The sequence below is a fragment of the Plecotus auritus genome, assembly GCF_963455305.1.
Source record: "Plecotus auritus genome assembly, chromosome: 11".
NCBI lineage: Eukaryota > Metazoa > Chordata > Mammalia > Chiroptera > Vespertilionidae > Plecotus > Plecotus auritus.
Window position 1 is genome coordinate 41,076,462 of NC_137777.1, and position 23,139 is coordinate 41,099,600.

General features: G+C 42.8%; 1 protein-coding gene across 1 annotated transcript in view; it reads right to left on the bottom strand.

The window, feature by feature from the left end:
- The window catches only part of EYA1 (EYA transcriptional coactivator and phosphatase 1), a 153,060-nt gene that overhangs the window by 57,094 nt on the left and 72,827 nt on the right, over positions 1 to 23,139 (bottom strand). Inside the window, exons 8-9 of the mRNA XM_080647229.1 lie at positions 9,899 to 10,038; positions 8,479 to 8,562 (exon numbers count right to left, since the gene is read on the bottom strand). Of these exons, the coding sequence (XP_080503355.1) occupies positions 8,479 to 8,562; positions 9,899 to 10,038 (224 nt within the window). The remainder of the gene's footprint in view (positions 1 to 8,478; positions 8,563 to 9,898; positions 10,039 to 23,139) is intronic.

Sequence of the window (23,139 nt, forward strand, 5' to 3'; positions counted from 1 at the left end):
TACTTAAGAGACTCCCTCTTTCAACATCAGGAAAATAATAGCCAAGTAGAGAATCAGAGAAAGAACCTAACCATTCCAAAGATTAGTTTTCATTGTGGAGAAAACCCACTGAAGCCCAAACAGGGGACAACTGCCAAGAAGGGGTACAAAGAGGGAGGAGGAAGAAGAAAGCCAGAGTAGACCTGGCCAAGTTGGCCTCCACACATAGGGGCCCACGCAGTGCCAACGAAAAGGCTAAATCCAATCACAGAGCCATCTAGATTTCATTTGTAACCATTCTCCTATCTCTCTCTCCTCCCTCAGGTTACAGCCCTTGTCTAAGGTCTTTATTATTTCCTACCAGGGGCACTGCAATAATCTCCTTGGCTATCGGATTAATCTTCCCACGTGTACACTTCTAGCATGTCACTCCACTGTTTTACTATTGCTCACGGCATCCCCACGACTGCGGCACAAAACCCTGGCACTGGGTGCTCCCTGAGGGCCGTGGGCCAATCGGAAGTCTAGATCATATTCCCTGTGTGGTCAGTTAACAGATGTGCTTCCTTGGACCAACTATTTCATTTTTCTGAGCCACAGTTTCCTCACTGGAAAAAAGAGAAGACTAATTGGATAATTAATGGGAGATAGCAGGGTAAACTGTAAAAGCCGAACACAGACACAGTGTTGTTATTACCATGTCAGCACATTTTTTGCTGCCCATCTTCTGTGAGTCCGATTCACTAAATATACTTTAAACATATGCATCCTTTTTGGCTCTCATTTCCCTACGGGGCTGTGCTCTGCTCCAGCCTCTCCCTCTCCTGCTACCTGGAAAACACACCAGTCACTATTGCCACTGCGTCCTCTGATCCCCAAAGTGAGAAATAACAGCTCTTACTTATGGAATGCCTAGGACTATTTTCTAGGTGCTTTCCACTGTTCTCCCAACAGCCCTGTGATCATCTCCACCTTCCAGACGGGAAGATTAAGACAGAACAAGTGAGACTCTGAGATGCTTGGTGCTTCTACGGAGGCCCCAGAGCAAGGGAGCCCCAAGGCTGGCCAGTGCAGACCGAACAGGAGGCTGGGGAGCTGTGATGGCCTGTATTCATTCCCTGCATTTCCGTTTACATGTACGCATGAGGGAGATCAGACTTTCCTCAATAAGGTGGCAGGAACATATGTATCAGTTATATACGCGGGTCCTCTAATAACATCATTTCCTTACAACATTGATAAGGAAAAAACATTGATTCCTGGCCAGGGTCACTGTCTGTGTGGAATTTGCACATTATCCCCACGTCTGTGTGGGTTTTCTCCAAGGACTCAGGTTCCTCCCATCCCGAAGATGTGCACATAAGGTGAATGGTGTGTGCTTCAGCGAGACCCTAGATGCTGACCCGTGGTGCCTGCACTGAGTGGACAGTAGTCTGGTGGGCAGCAGTGTGGCTGCCACTGAATTAACTGTCCTGGTGCCCTGAAGGCAGGGCTGAAACTAATCAACACGGAGGGGGGCGGGGTGAGGGGATCAATTGGCGGGGTGGGGGGGCGGTGGCGGAGAACATCTATGATACTTTCAACAATTAAGATAATTTTTTTAAAAATGTGGAAGACGGAATCAGGAGGAGAGTCAGAGAAGGAGATGTGACGATGGAGAGGTCAGAAGGATGCACTGTGAGAAGGATTCCCACTTTTTCTGGCTTTGAAGGAGGAAGGGGTCATGGGCCAAGATTTATGGGCAACTCTAGAAATGAGGAAAGGAAATGGATTCTTCCCTAGAGCGTCCAGAAGTGAACATAGTTCTGATTTTTGCCCCATGAGACCATATTGAGCTTCTAACCTACAAAACTGTGAGATAAAAAATGTTTGTTGTTTTAACAACAACAACAACAAAGAGCCTGATACAAATAAGGGTAGGCAAACTTTTTCTCCAAAGGGATAGTCCATAAATATTTTAGGCTCTGCTGGACATATGCGATCTGAGACACAGTGTTCTTCTTCTACTTAAACAACCCTTAAAACCGAAATGACATTCTTCACTTGAAGGCCCTATGAAAGCAGGCCATGGACCAGATGTGGCCTACAGGGTATGGTCTCAATCTCAGATCTAGAGCTCTGGGAGAGGCGTTTGAAATCAAAGGAAGAATAATATTTCATGACACCTGAAAATGACATGAAATTCAAAATGGGAACCATAAATAAAGTTCTATTGGGATACAGCCACGTTTGTTTGTTTACCTATTGTCTGTGGCTATGTTAGCGGAGTTGTGACAGCAGCTGGCCCACAAAGCCTGAAATATTTCCTATCTGACCCTTTAGAGAAAAGGTTTGCCAATCTGCGGTCTGGAGGTTCCATGAGAGAGATTGTTCCGTTTAAGTGACCAGACCCTCTGCAGTCCCCGGAGGACACTGGGGGTCTGGTTGCCCGGTGCCATGCTGAGAGCACAGCATCTTCACCAGCCACTGTGGAAGGAGGTCATCCCTCAACAGATTTGGGAGCTTAGTGCTGCTCCCCCAAAAGGGGAAGAACAGCAATCTTTACTGGCCAAAGGAGTGTTCTGATGAAATGGGCTAGACCAGCTACTTTCAAATTTGTCTTTCACCAACGTACTGAATACTCACTAGGGAAGTTTAGTTGATTTAAACTCACTATGACAATTGCGATTCTTGGAGAAGCCTGGTGTATTATAAAACAAATGCCCACGCAGCAGATATATGATCAATATGTGATCTTTGCAGTTTTTGTTATTGAGTTATTGCTGTAATTAGACACAGTGTGAGACCCTTCAAATTCATGACACAACCCAAATCTTTCTTCCCCCCACCTCAGCTTTATTGAGATATAATTGATGTGACTTAATTCTTAAAACAATTTTGCAAGTCAAGTAGCCAGCATTATAGGTGAGGAAATAGGCTCAGTAGGAATAAATAATTTCCCAAAGGTAAGGAAATAAGCCAGTCAGAGTAAGACAAGGATCACATGATCTCACTTATATGTGGAATCTAATAAACAAAAGAAACTGACGAACAAAACAGATCCAGAGATATGGAAGAATGGAACAGACTGACGAATCTGAGAGGGAAGGGAGGAGGGGAAGAGATTAACCAATGAACTTATATGCATATATACATAACCCAAGGACACAGACAATAGTGTGGTGAAGGCCTGGCATTGGTGGGAGCAGGATGGAGGGGGTTAATAGGGGGTAAAAGAGGGGCATTTGTAATCCTTTCCACAATAAGTTTAAAAAAAGAACAAACAAACAAACAAATCACACACACACCCCACCCAAACCCTGAAGTCAGAGCTTGGATTTGAGTCTAGATCTATTTGAATTGAATTAGGTATGTCACATATTGGCACTTCATAAATTTGAAGACACGACCACATATTAATCACTGGCCACTATGCCAGATTCAAGTATTTGGCAGTCAAGGTTCAACTACATTAAGACATAATTAATATTTATTTTATGCCAGTAATGGTGCTCAGGTTTTTCACATTTGGTCTCTAACCTCTCCCAAGCATCAGTTCCCTCATCTGCATAATGGGCTTAGCAGTTTCAGAACATTGGTGCTGAATTCTATGAGTACTGGGCACATAGGAAATCCTTAACAAGGTGGACCTAGAATTAAAAATACTAAGCTTTATGTTGGCTAAAGCGTTTATGTTTAGGTTTTTGTGTTAAAATGAGGAGTGTATTAGGCCAGATCCATAAGAACAATGATAAATGATAAGTATTGGAACAATGAAGCCATTGGGTCTAGATATCTTGGGGAGTCCTTCCACAGAGGGGAGTCATGTTTGGGGTATCAGCACAATACTTATTTGGAATAGAAGTCTGGGGTACTTGCTTTGATGTAACTGGGTTATCTTGCCAATTTTTTTTTGGAGAGGACATTTATTAAAGTTGGAGACAGTGAAACAAGAAAGGGCGTAGGACAGAACAAGCAATAGGAGAGAGACTAGGCAGAGCAACGAGCCTAGGCTGGGCTGCTTTGGCTCACTAAGAAGTCAGAGAAAAGGGGGCCTTAGGGATAGGTTCAGGGGGTTAGTCCAGGACAAGCTGCTGCTGCCCATTGCTGCCCAGGTTGCAAGTCTCCTGGGGTCCCTTAGAGTTTAGGAGAGGCATGCCTGTGGGGGAAGGAGAGGGGAAAGGGGAAGGTGTGGGAGCGCTGCTGGGAGGGAGAGCACGCACGCTCTGATCTATTTTCTTTAAAACAGGAGAAAAATCTAAGTTTAATACATGCTCATGGGGAATTCACATCAAAATAACAATTCCATGAAAATTCCAAAATATATTGTCTATTTTTAAAAGAGCATTCAATGAAAAAAAATCAAGACTAGTTTTCTTCAGTGAAATTGGGGAATCTGGACTTAGTTTGAGAGCAACTTCTAAAAATTCATTAGACAAAGAAGGCTGCGACGGATATTATTTACCAACAACCTACTTAACAGGAACGCCCATGGGCTTTATTCTCCCGCTAATATGCTGTTTCTCTTTCTTCTCTTCCCCAGCCAAGCCTGCCCTGGACCCAGCACCCTCCTTTAGTTCCCATCACCTTTGTTATTAAAACAACACTTCTTCATAACACCCAACATGCCTGCTTCCCAGAGCTAGGATTACACGGAAGGTGGGACATTCTCAAACTTTTTTTTTTTTTTTTTTTTTTGGTACATATTGCTGGAACATGCCCTAATTTTGCATTATATCAACCAGATCCTGTGTCCCCTTACTGAATGGCCTACTCATTGAGTTGCCTAAGCTAGTGTGACTAAGCTACTTCTCAAGTGTCTGGTTCCCATGGAGACAGAACAGCTATCACATTGTCAGGCATTCATTTCTTTCTAGGCCTGGAGAGTAAGGCCCAGCCTTCCATGTTCCCCTTGACAATGCGCAGGCACAAGGCACACCACGGAACCTGTGCTCCAAGAAGGAAGGCTGCCTTTAAGACCTGAACTGCTTTACGACCTCTCTCCTCAGCCTCAGGGGAGACGAAAGGATACAGGATGTTCTGATCATCTTAATTATTACTATTGTCAGGAAGAATCCTTGTTGGACCACATTTTTACAAGGCATGATGATCAGATCTGAGAGCAAACTCTGCTCGACTCTAAAGTTCTCCAATGAAGAGAACATGAAGCAAGAGGTCTTGCATGATTCAGGCTACAATTCAATTAGCCATTGTGTCTTCAAAACCCATCTGGACCAGGGCACAACAGGCTGACCTTGAGCATCCAGCACAAAGAAGGTGTGCAATAGACATTTAGTGAGAAATCAAGCTAAGAGCCTCTGAGGGGCTTGTGATCCCGAGCTGTGCACTGTTGACTCATCTCCAGCCCTGACCACTGCCTCATTCCTGGGTTCATCTCTGCCTCCTTGCCTGGTTCAAGGGGATATCTCATAGACATCTCAAACTTGTCCAACACCAAACTTCCATTTCTCTTCCAAATTAGTTCTTTCCCATCTCAACACTCTCATATGGCTAGTATCCCAGTTGCTTAGAACAACAAAAAAAAAAAAACAACCAAAAAAACCGATGATGATCTTTTCATTCCTATTACTTATTAGAGGCCTGGTGCACAAAAATCCTGCACTGGACGGGAGTCCCCTTCAGCCCGGCCTGTGCCCTCTCACAGTCTGGGACCCTTTGGGGGGTGGGGAGGGGATGTCTGAGTGCTGTAGAGGTGGGAGAGGCTCCCGCCACCGCTGCTGTGCTCACCAGCCATGAGCCCGGCTTCTGGCTGAGCGGTGCTCCCCCTGTGGAAGCGCACTGACCACCAGGGGGCAGCTCCTGCATTGAGTGTCTGCCCCCTGGTGGTCATTGCACGTCATAGCAACTGGTCATTCTGCTGTTCGGTCGATTTGCATATTAGTCTTTTATTATATAGGATAGGATTGCCTACCAACCCAACCCAAATCATTTCCAAATCCAATTTTCCCACTGGCACTAGAATCAAGAATCTAAACGGCTCTCTCCATTTCTACTGCTAATTCGTCAGATCACTGCCAAAACCTCCCCTGTTCTTCCATTCCTCTGCCCGTACCTTCGATTATCCACACACAGCCAAAGACATCTGAAAATCCAAACCAGATCTGTCATGTACTCTCTTGAAGACTTTGAATGACATCCTATGGCATGTACAATGAGATCAACTCTCCTGACCATGGCTGGATGGCCCTCTGTCCTGGCTCTCCTCTTTCTTGACTCTGTATCATCATCACAAAGCTGACAACACTACCCTTTGTCCCTCAAGCATCAAGCCCTTTTCTACGTATGCACTTGCTGTTTCCTTTGTTTAGAACATTTTCTCTTTTTTTAAAGAATATTCTTTCTCCTGAGGGTCACATGACCTACTGGCCAATTCAGATCTTTCTGACCGCAGGAAAACCTTCCCTAACTAGGCTTTCCAAATTTTCTTTCTCCCAGACCCCCATCAACTTATAAATAATCAAGCTTACATTTAAATATATCAAATCACCCACACTTTGAAGAATATTCAATTTTTGTTTTGGGTAATTATATGTAAAACTTTTTATCACCTGCCCTAGTATGACAAAAGTAAACAGACTAACAAACAAAATACTATTTGATGAAACCTCAAAATACTAATGATTGACACTTTTTAAAATATAACTCATGATATTGTTGAGAATCTGAATGGAAAATTCTAGGTAGCCAGCAGTTTCTAGGTTAGGTATGAATTCCATATGTAAATGAGTAATTTATGGTCAAAGACTGACATGAGGTCAATAGGTCATAGGATGCTCTAAGCTGGCTCCTTTCAATGGTCACAGAGAACTGATCAAGACAACTCTGTTTGCATCAATTTGGCCCTTAGTGAGAAAGTTTTTAAAGACTCAAGACTTTCTGGATGATTTTCAAATTCTGGTTTTCTTCGTGCCTGCTCTTTCCAACACTTTTGTGTGAGTTCCAAGAGCCACCTTTCTCCCACAGAAGTTAGTTATAGGACATGAGAATGATTTAGTTAAGATCTCCAGATTCTTCCTACTGGCTACATGTATTAATCTTTAATCAATTTTTAAGTTGTTTTGTAAAAATAGGAATATCACTATTTCTAGTAAATAAAAGTATAAGTAGAGTATTAATATAAATAATAATACAGAAAAAAACAACACAGCTAATAATTATTGAATCCTTATTGTGCTAGTCCAGTGGTCGGCAAACTCATTAGTCAACAGAGCGGCAAACCGCAGCTCGCGAGCCACATGTGGTTCGTGAGCCGTGGTTTGCCGACCACTGTGCTAGGCACATAATAGATTTTCTTAGAATGACTGATTCTATAGTTTTATTTTCATAATCTGAATCTTTTTTCATTGTTGTCTTCTCTTAGAAATTTAACAATAAGATGGGACATACTGTGTTTTACAGATACCTTATTTCTGGACAGAAATTCAAATGGTGGATTATTCTTACCCTACAAATGTGCATTTTTCAGCCATTTTTTTATTAGGCATATCTTTAGAGTTAGGAGAAGGAAAGCTACACTGTGAAGCTCGATTGATAATTCCCTACTTTCACCTCCACACTATACCTACATAGCAAGCACTCAATTATACTTATTGAAACAACGCATACCTGGGTAGAATCTGTAATGACAGCTTGCACATTTTATGGTACCAACTGTGATAAACACAGTGTCATTTTTAAGGTTCCAAACCAATAGTTTACAAATCTAAGATTGGTAATATTATTTCTTTAAAGATTTTAAAAAATTAAAATATCATATTTACAGAATAATTTCAGACATTATTTATAGCCACTTTGAATAGCATCATTATTGTGTGGAAAGGTTTATGAATCCATCAAGAAATATATCAAAAAAATGACCAAGGTTTTAGAAAACTCAAATGCAGAACATTGAACCTGAAGGTCTATTCACATAGGTGGTCTATAACATTATTTTTTACCTACAATACCAAGATAGGTATTATAACAACTCAAATATAAATGTATTGGTGCTATTGTGATTCAGAGGCTCAATTGTGTATACCATTCCTATAAATTTAGTCTCATGGCCAAGGGACTTTTAAAGACATTCATAACAGGTGCTTTGAAAATAAAATACTAATACTGCTAATCACTGAAGAAAATGGCAAGTGAATATTTTCTCCACTGAATATGTTGTGAATAAATAAATAGAAGGGCATAGCAAATAAAAAAATACAACCCAAAAGATCTTTCTATGTCATCTAAACATTCTAATATATCATCTTAGAATAACATTCAATCACTTTTATTTTTTGGGATCTGAAGTAAGAATGAATTAAATTGCATAAAGTTTATCTCATTTTTAAGAATCAAAAAAATACCTCCTTTTGTTCATTTACATGTTTTTGTCAACCCATCAAGTTATTTTCTTTTTTAGATTTTTGATTTGTCATTTAAAGTTTAACCACATTCCCATTTGGACAAAAATTCAATTCTAGGCCTTGTTGTTGTAAAGAAAAAAAAAAGCCTCCTGGTACTCACCCTCCCATATCTGTTCGCGTAGGACCCAGTAAGCAAGGAATGGAAAACGATGATTGTCTCGTCCAAGTCCCAGATGAACACCCTCTACAAAAGAAGAACCAAATCGGTGTGTCTTTCTTTTGCTTAAGAAACCTTGTTATTCATAACTTCAACATGAGCAGTTGTTTTGAAATGGGAGACAAATGAAAAATCTGATTTACTATTTAAAAAAAAATTCAACTATTCAAAGTATGTCTCCCAACTTTTCTTCTGCTGTGACCTCAGATGACAAACAAGAGGATAATTCTATTAGCAACATCCACATAATACAAGAGAGCCATAATAACACATGCCTTCCTACTTCTGAAACAGGTTCTCAGTCTCAGCTCTGAAGAAATAAAAACGAGCTAAAACTAGGCTGTTTATAGCTTCTGAGACAGAGAGGAACAATCAATTAAAAAATCATCCAATTTATCTTGTCCTTATTTCTACTCTCTGTTCATTAGGAAGTGTTAAAGGAGCTAATCTGATGCTTTATTTCTATCAAGCAAAGTATTAAAAAATTGCACACAAAAACTAAAACTTTCCATCATCTATTTACCTTATGTTACCTATTAGGCTGTTATCAATTGGCCAGGTTATATATTTGATTTTCTGATGAGTCCAGATAGTTAATAACATAAGCAGACACATCACACTGCTCTTGACACACTCTCAGGGTATTTGGAATTGGATTTGAAGAACTCATTTCAAAGAAGGTCTTTGAGATACCACAACAGGCCTCACACCTGCTTTTCTTCTTTCCATTCCCACTTACACCAGTACATAGTCATTTAGATCCCGCTGAAAATTTTCATCTTTTTGGCCAAAATAATTACATTTCCCACCATCAGATTCCAATTTGGCAAAAAACAAAACAAAAACAAAAAAAACAACAAAAACCAGAAACTTAATTGCAATGGATTCAAGGCTATGAAACCAACCAACCCTGGCAGGTTTTATCTAATCCCTCCTGCTTTTGAACTCCACCAGCACACACCTCATAAGAGGATGACCACTTCAGTTGAGAACATTCCAGGTTTTCCTTTCTTAACATATATAAGTATGTCTTTAATTACCTAATTGAAATGACAGTGATACAGAGCACTATCAGATAATTTTGTTCAAAGAGAATTATGTAATTAACTATATTCCCTTAGAGAGAAATAAGCAGATACTTTACCATATAGTTAAAATGGGAGAGAGAACAGAAATTATTGCTTTCCCTAGAATTAATGTAGAAGAGAGAAAACAATGCTTTCCTTATAGTTACTATGGAAAAGAAAGCAGCAACAAAAGCACTTGGACACCCTCGTCACTGCTGTAACAATACAGGTCTTCAGAACCATCATTTAAGTCCTAGGACGCCGTGTTATTTGCTCAGGTGTTGGCAATGACATACCTCAAGATCAGAATCCGGGGGAGGTGAAGGATTATTGTTTCTTCGGCCTCGTCCACGTGATTTCCCGTCAGAACCTCGACGTAATCGCTCAGAGTCCGAATCTTTAATGGGTGTTGACGGGCTGTGGATGGTACTGTATTCTGTAGACAGACAGGAAGAACTTTATCTCCTGGTTCTGGCGCCATGATTAACCTTGTTTCAATTCATGGGGAAGTTTGAAGAGTCGAACAAACTCTACATTACCTTTACTAGCATTGGCAAATAATCAGATATTTGGTGCCAAGACTTGTTTTGAAAAAACATATGATCAGAAATGACTAAAATTTAATTGAAGACAGCAGGTGGTACTCAGTTGCCTAAATTTTCTTTATGGTTCTCTATGATTAGACAGTGTTCCCCTTCATCCCCCAGTCCTCACCCACCACTTCCACTCTTGTTCTCCCATTCCACAGATAGTGCCTGGCCACACTGAGAGGCTCATACATGAGCCGTACCAGCGCTCTCTCACCTACAAAAAGGCTTCCGATCCATGCAAAGAAATGAGAGAGAAAAATCAGCTCTGGGGCCAGGGAAACCATCACCATGCAGAGTTCCGTTTTTTGGAAAATTTTAAAAAATTTCTCCCTCGTTTGATGTGAGAACAAGGGAGCGGCAAGATAAGGAGAACAGAGACACATGGGCAATACCCGCGCTCTGTACAGCATTCACCACAGGTTCGTCCTGTGTCTCAGTCTTTAAACCAAAAACCCCACGCCAGGCACCACATTAAAATTACTCATCTGGGTAACTCAGAGAAACCACAGAAATAATCATATAGAAACCACAACGTAAAGAACACCCCCCACGCAGCTCAGAGGAATGGCTGAGCAGGGGTTGTGGACTTGAGAGGAAACTCTTATCCTGTTACCAGAACGAACAAACCATTTACTCCCATCCCTTAGGTACATTTACCCCCCTTAGTCCATCCAGTTCACACATCAGACAATTTCTAACTCCCCGAATTCCAGATGGGCTAGTGTGCTGACTCTCCCCAAAATCTTGGTCAGATTTCTCAACAGATATGGTTTGGAATCTGAAAATCTAATGTGAGGAATGACTATTCTTACTGAGACATTGCTGATGTTACATTTCACCAACTAGAAAACTGTGGAGAACGGTTAAAGGTTTTTATTATTGGACTGTCAGCCCCGACTCTGTCAAACCACGTGGTCTCAGTATTACCTCCATGTTTAAGCCTTGGGAGTCAGGGAAGATAGGAATGGACTATGATAAAGTCCATTTCTAAATCACATGAAACAGCCCTATACCTCCTGTTTAATTTGAAACCTAAGTAGATTCCTGTCACTTTTAGATGAGGCTTTTGCATGTTCCTCTGCCATAGCAAACAAGATGGCAAATTTCCTCATACAAACTGGTCATGTGATCCTCATACCCAGAAACCACTGTGATGACCTACAAGCCCATTAGTTAATTATGGGAAGAAAGTCTCATACAATGCCACTCAACAGGTCTGTTTACGTAGCTATTCGGGATGCATTTTGAGCTAACTTCTCTTGTAGATCTGTGAAAACACAGTGCTGGCTGGTCAAAGTTAAGCGTCATGAAATCTACGTGAGGTCATTTGTCTTCTAGAGGCAGATAACTCTGGCATCCTCTCCTCAAGTTGTTCCCAACCAGGCATCTCTCTTCCATGTGTTATAGAGAATTGGGAGCTCCAAATGAATATATATATATTTAAAGGAGTTGAGTGGATTCAAAGTTGTGCTTTGAAGAAAAAGTCTTTACCTTCCCTTTCTTTAAATATTCTACAATCTACATCTCCATGCAAACCCTAGACAGCCACCATTTTAGACAGAACACATGCCAATCTCTTAACTAGTGGCAAAACAGACCATTTACTTCGCAGCGGCATAGCTGGCATTGAATCTGCCCTGTGCTTTTAACTACTTGACTGCAAAGTCCTCATCTTTGAAAAATATGTATTTTTACTGATTTTTTTTTTTTTTTGAGAGAGAGGAAGTTGGGGGAGGGAGAGAGAGAAACATGGATATGAGAGTGAAACATTGATCGGCTGCATCCGGCATGCCCCCTACCAGGGATCAAGCCTGCAACCCAGGCATACGCCCTGACCAGAATCCAACCAGTGACTTCTAGGTGCGTGAGACAACGCCCAGCCAACTGAGCCACAGCAACCAGGGCCTGCAAAGTCTATCTTGAGTTGTGAGCTCTCCAGCTTTTGGAAGTTCATTTTGAGAAGAAGGTAAAGAATAGCAAGCAATGTACCTTATCACATATATCTTTGCCTTGACTTCCAGATACACTTTGTCCTCAAAGTTTATCTTACCTAGGTTTTCTTAGCCTAGATTTCCTCCTATTGTTGCCCATTTCTTTATGTTTACTTCTGTATTTCTGTCTTAAAAACTCAATTAAATCTTTAAAATATATTCCATTTCAATTTTTTTTTAGAAAAGGAAAAGCTATAAATTGATTGCTCACTTCTGTAACCTCCCTCTGCCCCCAACCCCCCTACACACACACACACACACAAACACACACACACACAAACACACACACACACACACACTAAATTCAATGAGTAAAGTATACAGGGAGATTTTTAAATGATCTTATCTAAAGTTTTTCCAGGTGGAGAAAAAGCCCTAAAAAATGGACAATCTGACATCTTTAAATATTAAAATACCTTTAAATATTAAAACACACAGTTTTTAGCTTCTTAGAAGGAAGATGAAATTTAAATGATGCAAGCTAGTTTAAAAAAATCTCTTCCTCTTTGTTCTATGAGGTGGAATTAAATGCATCTACTCTCCTAATCAGCTTTCCTGACTAATTTCTCCTTCCTCCTACTAGTGCAAAACAACTCAACAAAAAATTTAATCTTCTAATGCATTGACATCTCGTGTTTCGTTAAAATCCTCTCCAAATTGTTCAACTTTACCCCCACTGAGATAATGGATGTGAAAGTTCTCAGAAGAGCATTCATTTCATTTCACAAACATCGACTGAATGTTCATACTATTCTAGGCACTGCACTAGGAAGAAGCTTGAAGCATAATGATTTGCCAAAGAGATATTGTTCCTGCCGCCTCGGAGATTTGAATTCAGAGGAAAGCACTGATTCATGACAAAAATGAAAGATTACAGAACAATATGTCAAGGGTTGTAACATGGGAAAGGCAGAATGCTAGGAGACCACAGAGGAAGCCCACACAACTCAGATTTACAGGGTTGTGGAAGCTTCCTGAGGACGGAGAAAAAAACTCACCAGTGAACAGGAAATAGAAATGTGCTCCAGGCTGCCACAGGAGCCTCTGGGAAGGTGAAGGTGGGAGGTAAGAGGGGGAGGGGGAGGGGGAGGGGGAGGGGGAGGGAGGGAAAGAAGAAGGGGGGGGAGAGAGGGGGGGAGAGAGAGAGAGAGAGAGAGAGAGAGAGAGAGAGAGAGAGAGAGAGAGAGAGAGAGAGAGATTGAGATTGAAATTAAAGAACTGAAACAAAAATCAATCTGACCTGAATCTATAGAGAAAGAGTAAAGGTAAGATTGGGGGACAGGCAAACAATTCAACAAGAGAGTGATGTGATCAAATTTCCATTTAGATAGAGGACTGTAGCTCCAATGTGGCCAGGGTACTGGAGGCAAATGAAGACTGAAAAGGGAGCCCCCAGCCCAGAGGAGAATTCAGTAATTCAGGTCAGAAATACTGGTGGCCCAGATACAGGTGGTGGGCACAGGGAGAGTTAATGTTATGAAGTGTCATTAGGAGGTGAAACCAGCTGGATAAGAAATAAGGAGAAAGTCAAGTATGATGCTCAAGCCCATGGTTTGGCAACAGGGCAGATGATAATCCAAGGTATGAGATTTAGGAAGAAAGGATTATAGGGAAGAATGTAGGTAAGAATTCAGGTTCAGCTTTTGGACATATTGAACTTGAAGAGTCTGGGGCATTCATGTCCAATAGACTGTTAGACTGCCTTGTAGTTCAGGAAAGAAATGTGGTTTGGAAATTGATACCATACATAACTTAAGAAATGGGTGTAATTAAAGACATGCAGTATGTGTAGAAAAGATAGATAGGTGGGGTGTGGAAAGAGAGTGATCAGTAACTTCAGATCAGCAAGAGCTAAATAAAAGATTGATTCCAAGAATATTTTAGATTTAGAATCAAAGAGGTCTTTGGTATATCTGGCCAAAGTATAGATTTGAGAATTATTTGGGAGATAGATTGGTGGGATAAAAATGAGATGGCAGAAGGTGGAAGAACAAGCAGGGGTTAAAGCTCTTAAAATGTTACTGAAGACCCTGTAGTGGCCAAATCCAATCATTTTTAAAATTGATTTTAGAGGGAGGAAGGGAGAGCAAAACATCGAACCCACAACCTGGGCATGTGCCCTGACCGGGAATTGAACCCGCCACTTTTTGGTGCACAGGACAATGCTCCAATCAACTGACCCACACTGGCCAGGGCTCCAATCATTATTTTTTAGGCCTCAATCATATTTGATCTCTCCGTGGCTATGCTGACCACTCGCTCTTTTAAAACACATACACATACATCCCTTTCTTCTGTTTCTCATCTTGTCACTCACACTATTCCTTCTCACTCTCTTTGGACACCTCTTCCTCTACACAAAGCTTAAATATTAGTGTTCTCTATATTAGTGATACTCAAAGTGCTGATCTGGGACAAAATAAGAAGTTTGCATCTAGACATTAATTAATGCAATGCTTCCTTCATTGAGAATCTTGCTAAGATTAAAAGGAAAAAGTCAGCCAAAATAAACAGTGGGCTTAGTGATGCAGTTGATTATATTCTGAGGCAAATCCCTGTGCTATCATGGACTAGCAAGAAACAATTAGTGGACAGGCAGCCAGTGGCTGGACTACATTTTTAATAGTAGTGCGCCAGTTTTCTCTATCGTCCTCTTATCTCGCTATAAGCTCTCAGTGGTTGGTAGTACTTGTAAGAGGGATTTCACTGATAAGCTCCAGGTTGATGATTTTAAAGCTTTATTTCCTTATCTCCTGACCTGAACATCACACTGTTTGCTACACCACTCTATGAGAATATTCCATGAACAGCACAACTGAACTTGTCCCAAACAGAATCCTCCTTCTCTATTAACAAGCTTGATTAGTGGTACCAAAATCTACCCAATTTTCCAAGCCTGATCAAATCAAGAGTAAGTTCTGTGGTTTTCAGCTCTTACATACTTTTGTTCTAATTCAAGCTCTCACCATCCCTTGCAACTGGCTGTTTCCAAGCTTGTCACTTAGAGCCTTTGAACAATTGTCTGTACCACCATGACCAAGAGCTTACATACCCTTCAAAACTCCCAATGTGGAACAGGAAGGACAGTCTCGATTTCAGGACACTGAACTAGGAACTCAAATGACACTTATCAAATCTTGATTTCACCACTTATTAGTAGTATCATTTGTGCAAGTGATTTGCATTTGCAATGATCAGTTACATCCTATCTAATAAAAGAGTAATATACAAATTGACCGTCACTCCAACACACAAGATGGCCACCCCCATGTGGTCAAAGATGTCTGCTCACATGGGGACACAAGATGGCTATCACAAGATGGCCGGCAGGGGAGGGCAGTTGGGAGGGACCAGGCCTGCAAGGGAGGACAGTTGGGGGCAACCAGGCCTGCAGGGGAGGACAGTTAGGGGGGACCAGGCCTGCAGGGGAGGACAGTTAGGGGGGACCCAGGCCTTCAGAGGAGGGCAGTTGGGGGGGACCAGGCCTGCCAGAGAGGGCAGTTGGGGGGAACCAGGCTGGCAGGGGAGGGCAGTTGGGGGGGACCAGGCCGGCAGGGCAGGGCAGTTGGGGACAACCTGACCTGCAGGGGAAGGCAGTTGGGGGTGACCAGGCCTGCAGGGGAGGGGAGTTGGGGGGGACCAGGCCTGTAGGGGAGGGAAGTTGGGGTCGACCAGGCCTGCAGGGGAATGCAGTTGGGGGGGACCAGGCCTGCAGGGGAGGGGAGTTGGGGGGGACCAGGCCTGTAGGGGAGGGAAGTTGGGGTCGACCAGGCCTGCAGGGGAATGCAGTTGGGGGGCACCAGGCCTGCAGGGGAGGGGAGTTGGGGGGGACCAGGCCTGTAGGGGAATGCAGTTGGGGGGGACCAGGCCTGCAGGGGAATGCAGTTGGGGGGGACCAGGCCTGCAGGGGAGGGGAGTTGGGGGGGACCAGGCCTGTAGGGGAGGGAAGTTGGGGTCGACCAGGCCTGCAGGGGAATGCAGTTGGGGGGGACCAGGCCTGCAGGGGAGGGCAGTTAGGGGCAACCAGGCTGGCAGAGGAGGGCAGTTGGGGGCAACTAGGCCTGCAGGGGAGGGCAGTTGGGGGGGCCCAGGCCAGCAGGATAGGGCAGTTGGGGGGGCCCAGGCCAGTAGGAGAGGGCAGTTGGGGGGGCCCAGGCCAGCAGGAGAGGGCAGTTGGGGGGGACAAGGCCTGCAGGGGAGGATAGTTGGGTGGGGACCAGGCCTGCAGGGGAGGGCAGTTCGGGACAATTGGGTCGGCAGGGGAGCAGTTAGGCATCGATCAGGCTGGCAGGGGAGTGGTTAGGGAGTGATAGGCTGGCAGGTAGAAGTGATTAGGGGCAATCAGGCAGGCAGGCAGGCAAGCGGTTGGGAGCCAGCAGTCCTGGATTGTAAGAGGGATGTCCGACTGCCCGTTTAGGCCCGATCCCACCAGGACATCCTCTTCCTCTGCCCAAAGCTTAAATATTAGTGTTCTCTATATTAGTGATACTCAAAATGCTGATCTGGGACAAAATAAGAAGTTTGCATCTTACCCACTTTGGTTGTCATTGTTTTAAAGAAGTCATTGCTACTTTATTAGGTGTTGAGTAATATTGCATGCTTTTAATTTGGAGATATTGGAGATGCTTATAAATATGTGAAAATCTATGGAGGTGATCTAATTATTTGTACTAGCTAGTCAGAATATTTTCAAATGGAAAACAGCTATGATTATTTTTAAATCTTACTAATTTTTATCTATTAAACATATATTAAAACTAATGTTTATATATTCAATCAGAAAATATTAAACTCTACACAAGATCATTAGAATTCTACATTTGTAGATGCTGCTAAATCAATTCCATAAAGACTTCAATATTAAAAACAAAACAAAACAGAGACTGCACCTCAGAAGATTCCATCCAGTTCCTCTTGGCTTCTCTAGTTCCCCTGAGTTCACAAGTCTTACTTGAGCCTTGGGGAAGTTACCTCCATATTTTTTAGTCCTCAGGCTCTTAGTTTGTCAAATTGAGGACAGCCTAGTTACTTAGCTTTAAAGTTCTATCACCTATTGGTGTACAATATTTACCAATCCTCCTAGGTGTTAAGTTTTTGGCCTCTCCCCTTTAAGTACTCATCAGCAGACTAATCTATATAGAATACCTTGGACAACTCCAACCCTTAGAAACCATCAGAGTTCACGGTCTACTGTATCTAATCCAAACTCCTTATCTGGTTTTATTTCTCATGCCTCCCTTAACATTTGTCTACTTTCTTACACATATTGCCAAATAGTTTCCAAAAGGATATTAATTTAAACGGTGTCATTTTTACCATAGCCTACCCACTTTGGTTGTCATTGTCTTAAAGAAGTCATTGCTACTTTATTAGGTGTTGAGTAATATTGCATGCTTTTAATTTGGAGATATTGGAGATGCTTATAAATATGTGCTTGGAAATTATATCCTTCTATGAACTGTCCAAATTCTTTGCCCAATTTTTAAATTCCTTTATTAATATATATTTTTGTTTCTTTTGCATATTTGCAGATACTTTTCCAAGCCTGATAGTTCCTCAAATTTATGCTGATATTTCCTTAGAGTATGCTTTCCTTCACAGAAGTTTTTTGATTTTTATGTAGTCCTGCTGCACAGCATGAAGACCTGGTTGAAGATTTAGGGATAAGCGTCACATTTATTCTAAGGATAGCAGGGAATTTCTGCTCTAACTTTACACTCTTGAGACTACATCTGCCAGGGGTAGATGTAAAGGAAGCAGGATACAGGGCTCCTGCAGGCTCCCTTCTCCGTGCTCTGGGAGGGCTCATTTCTCAGTCTGAATTGAAAGACCACCCCCCCCCCAAAAAAAAAACCCACAGAATTAAGTAAACTGACTCCTCTCAGAGAGGACGCTGTTGTCCTTGTATGATATCGGGTTGAGGCCAGGGCAGCTACTATCTTTGGCTGGACCCTAAGTCTACGCTAAGACAATATCAATTACAAAAAGACGTGCAGAGCTTTGGGGAAAATCCTTTTGAAGATTATCGGAATCTATTAAACATGTTAATCAATAATTATATTCTATTTGTTGCTCTAGGGAACTCAGATAGAAAGAACAGGGAATATTACTTCCCTAAAAGCAAACTTATCATGGGCAATTCAAGACATAAAGTCCAGGGGATAATTATACAGGTGAGCATGAAGGAGATGCCAGACCGCAATCAACACCCAGGCACCCCCAAACTTTGAGACTCTTAAAATCAAAAGTATATGCAATAGTCATCTCAAAAGGTGGCATATCAAGTCAAAATCAGGAAAACTAAGAGAAAGTAAGTGGAGAGCCCAGTTCTGATTCAATGAGGAAAGGATGTCATGGATCCCTCGGTATTCCCCAAGGAAGTAGATGCATCAAGCTTGATGCGACTGGCCAGGAGAACCCTATAAACTCCTTGGGTATATTACTGTTTATAATTTTCAAAATTTGTTTTTTTTTTAAGGGGAAAAAAAACTGATCTGTAAAGCTAAGTTAATTACTTTAAGGTAAATAAGTGAGATGGCATCTTACTACAGGGATAGGTTGTATAATCAATGCACATGGTAAAAAACACATGTAATCACAATTACCCCAAAATTCTTTCAATCAGCTGCATTGTGAGAGGTAAAGGCAGTGAAACCGACCTGTAGGATAGCAGGTCACAGGCCATGGTGACGCATGGGGCCAATTTGCCGACACTATTTAATTTAATTTTTTATTTTTGGTCTGTACACTCTAATGCAGTGCTCAGCATTTTTTTTTTTTAATGCAGAGTCGGATGGTAAATACCTTAGGTTTTGTTGGCCATATAATAACTGCTGTTAGAGTTCCAAAAAAACCACAGACAATATGTAACTGAAGGAGCGAGGTTGTGTTTCAATAAAACTTTATTTACAAAACAAATCTGGCTTATGAGAACGTATAATTGTATTCATTAAAGTAACTGTGTATTTTGTGCAACTCTGTGGTGACTATGAGGTTCAAGTAAGTGACTGTTACCTGACTTCTCTGGGTGATATACCACTTCTTCAGAAACGGTTGTAAGCATTAAGTGTTAAAACTGTGTGGGAAAGATAGTAAGTGAAACATGTGCTGAACTAAGTGGAGAACAAGGTGCAAAACAAAGTACTATTATTTTGGAGCTGCTAATAAGTAGAAAAGGGATTTAACATGTACCTTTTAGAAGGCCCTATCCTGCTGGCCAGGGAGCTGAGCCATCACGAAATCAAAATGCATCTACCTTGAACATGCCAACAAGGCAAGCAAAGGAAGGGTAAGAGTTTGCTTTTCTCCTGAACACAGTAACTTGCCATGCAAGATAGAGATTCTCCTCGGGTGGATATGGGCACCCAACACATATGTTCTGGGTGCAATTTTCTGTGCTCATCTCTAACAGAGCAGCTCAGGGCCGCCAGGAGTCACAAGCATCAGCAGGAGACAGCCTGCCACTCTTTAAGACCAAGTCTAACCCCAGCCATGGGCAAGCAACCTGGCTTCTCATTCACTGAGGAAATGGAAGCTCCTACTCCACTCTCAGCACTAGATACCTCCAACCAGGACGTTATTCGCTCTGCCTGCTTTCCCTTACACTGAGTGGCCAGATTATTATGATCTCTGAACGCATAATAATCTGGCCACTCAGTGTATATCCTATATAATAAAAGGCTAATATGCAAACTGTCCCCTCGACCAGGAGTTCGACCAGCAGGCAGGCCGGCCAACCGCCCATGTCCCCTCCCCCTGGCCAGGCTGGCCAGACTCCACCCATGCACGAATTCATGCACCAGGCCTCTGATACACACACATACACACACACACACACACACACACACACACACACACACACAGAGGGCCAGATTATTATGCGTTCAGAGATCATCATAATCTGGCCACTCCGTGTATATTATTACGGATGAATTTTCTGTGCTCTTAAGGCCAACCTCTTATCTGAGCACAGAATCACGGGTCCCTGTCCCCTACACCAGCCAGCATTTCCTTTCTTCTGGATCACCCTATGCTTACAGGCTAGATCTGGTTCTTGCCTAAAATATACATACATCTGACTCTCTCTTGTTTCTGCTCCACTTCTCAATTACCTTATAGAAAAAATAACTAGAAGAACTGTGAATATTTGCTGCCTATACTTCCCCTCCTCTCATTCTCTTCAGAACCCACTTCAATTATGCTATTTTCTCCAAAACACCAACACTCCACTTTGTCAAGGTCATCAACGATTTGTTGTCAAATCCAATGGTCCAGCCTCAATTTCCATTTTTCTCAAACTTTCACCAGCACTGCACACAGCCCATCACCCCTTCCTTCTGCAACACCAGCTCCCCCGCCTCCAGGAGGCCTTCTCCTCAATAAGGTCCCGGGCTTGGTGGCTCTCACTCCTGCAGTGACACGTGCTGGCCTGGTCATCTCATCCAAGCATATAAGCTTTAAATGCCATTTGTGATGCCTCACAAATTTAGGCCCTACACCATCCTATGGACATCAGACGCATCCAGCAACTAACTCGCCATCTCGCCCTGGGGCTTCTAACAGATCTCAAACTTCACATGTGCTAACCAGAATCTTGCTTTCCTCAACTACACCTTGTCTTCCTTCTGCTTTCCCATTTTAACAAATGGCAAATGCACTTTTCCAGCTATTTGGGCCAAATCTGTGGTATACTCCATGATTTCTGCCTTCTCACTCCTCACATTCAATCTAATGACAAATCCCGGTCACTCTCCTTTCTCTCTCAATTCTGACCACTCTCACCACCTCCACGCCTAGCACTGACCCCATTACCTGTCACCTGGACCCCTGGAATCATGTCCTATGTGATGGCCATGCTTCCCTTCTTGTCCTGATACAGCTTACTCTCTGCCCAACAACCAGACAGATTACTTTCCAATGTGTGTCACTTTTCTGCTTAAAGGTTTCTCCACCTCATTCAAAATCACATCCCAAGCCCCCGCCCCCCCCCCCACCCACATCTGAGGTGATCTGGCCTCCACAACCCCTCTCCTCACCCCTACTCCTCTCCTCTCCCACTGTGCTCCCACCTCTCCCCTTCTTGTCACCGGTTGAATCCACCAAGCACAGTCCCACCTCCAGGCCTTGGTGACTGCTGTTTCCTCTCTGGGATACTCTTCCCCAGATATCATGGTGGGACTCTGCGACAGTGCCACCTGGCAGACCACTCTTCTGCAGTGAAAAGGACAAAGACAGGTGGGCAGCCTCTGGGGGGCATCTGCCTGGCCAGGCTGGGTGCCACCTTCTCCTGGAGGTTTGGGGCCAGAGGAAAGGAACAGCCCAGGACCAAGCTTAGCCCCTGGATTATGGAACCTGCACCGACTCCAGAAATGTGACCTAACCCACCTGCGGAGGTGGTGGATCTTGCCGATTTTGGTCCATCTCCACACCCTCCCTAATTTACAGGACAGAACATGGAAAGTTGAGCAGTTCTGATTTCCTTGTGGTGGAGAGCATAATCTACAAAGTCAGACAGAAGGATCTGCATATATTTCAGAATGGGCCTGGTAACTTGTAATTTATATTATTATCTGAATCTTAGGTTTTTTCAACAGTAAAATGGGGACAGCACCATTGTGAAGATTGCATAAGATAATGCATTAAAAAGTATTTTGTATAAACACGATAGCATTGTCATGTTCAAAGTCACCTCTCTAGACTCAGTTACCTTATTCATAAAGATAACCATAAAACGATCATCCAGTTCAAAAACTGCTTTCATCTGTTAGTGAAATTGATATGTAGTTTAAGCTTATTCTGATGAAAAAACACCCTGTCATTAAGCCCATTTACAAGGGTCCGTTCCTCTACCTTTGAATGAATATCCCTTCCTTATCCTCTGTCCCACACTCATTCACATCTTTCAATGCTAAGGATAAATTTCACCTCCTTTGTTAGTTTTTTCTCCAAACACTTTACATTAAGAAATTTCTGTTCCTGCATCCTTCCTAGGCACTCTGCTACTTCTAGCATAACATTTTTCAAATCCAACCTTCAGTAAGTTTGGCTGTTCATATAGTATAATGATCCTTGAAAACAGGGAGTAACTCTCCTGCTCTCTGAATCCCCACAGACCCCAACAGTACTTCCTAAGTAAGAGATGCTCTATGAACAGCTAACAAAATGGGGAGAGCATCATCATCCCCATTTACATGTGGCAGAAGAAACCGCGCTTTCTGCCTTACCCACAACCAGCAAATAGTGTAACACAACTTAATTGCACAATTAAGGAAAACGTCTCATGAGAGAGGTGCTTCCTCAGCAGCCTCTCAGGATGTCAAAGCCGAGCCAAGGGAGGTCATTAGCTGAACAAATGTACTGCAACAGACGCTTTAGGGCAGTGGTTCTCAACCTTCCTAATGCTGCGACCCTTTAATACAGTTCCTCATGTTGTGGTGACCCCCAACCATAAAATTATTTTCGTTGCTACTTCATAACTGTAATTTTGCTACTGTTATGAATCGTAATGTAAATATCTGTGTTTTCCGATGGTCTTAGGTGACCCTGCTAGCGGTTCTCAACCTGTGGGTCGCGACCTGTGTGAGAACCGCTGCTGTAGAGCCTAAGACAGGGGAAAGCATGGTCGGCAAAGGGTCTGCTTGCCCAGAGGGCTAGCTCACTCGGGCAAAGGCACCAACCGTTCTCATGGTGCATAGACCAGTCAGAGAAAGTTCTCCCCGGAAACGTGGGTGTTCATAGGAGAGACGAGGCAGCCATGCCTCAGAGGACTGCTGCTGGAGGGGGTGTTGTGTGGGGCCAGGAACACAGCCTCATGGCAGGTAACACAGTGAGTTTCACAAGATGTTTACTTGTAAGGCTGACTCCATACTCAGTGCCTCAGAGCACAGAGCACTGGGGTCAGGCACCGTGCTTATTTTAGGGTAAAACTGAAAATATCTAGAAGAAGGGGCCATTACT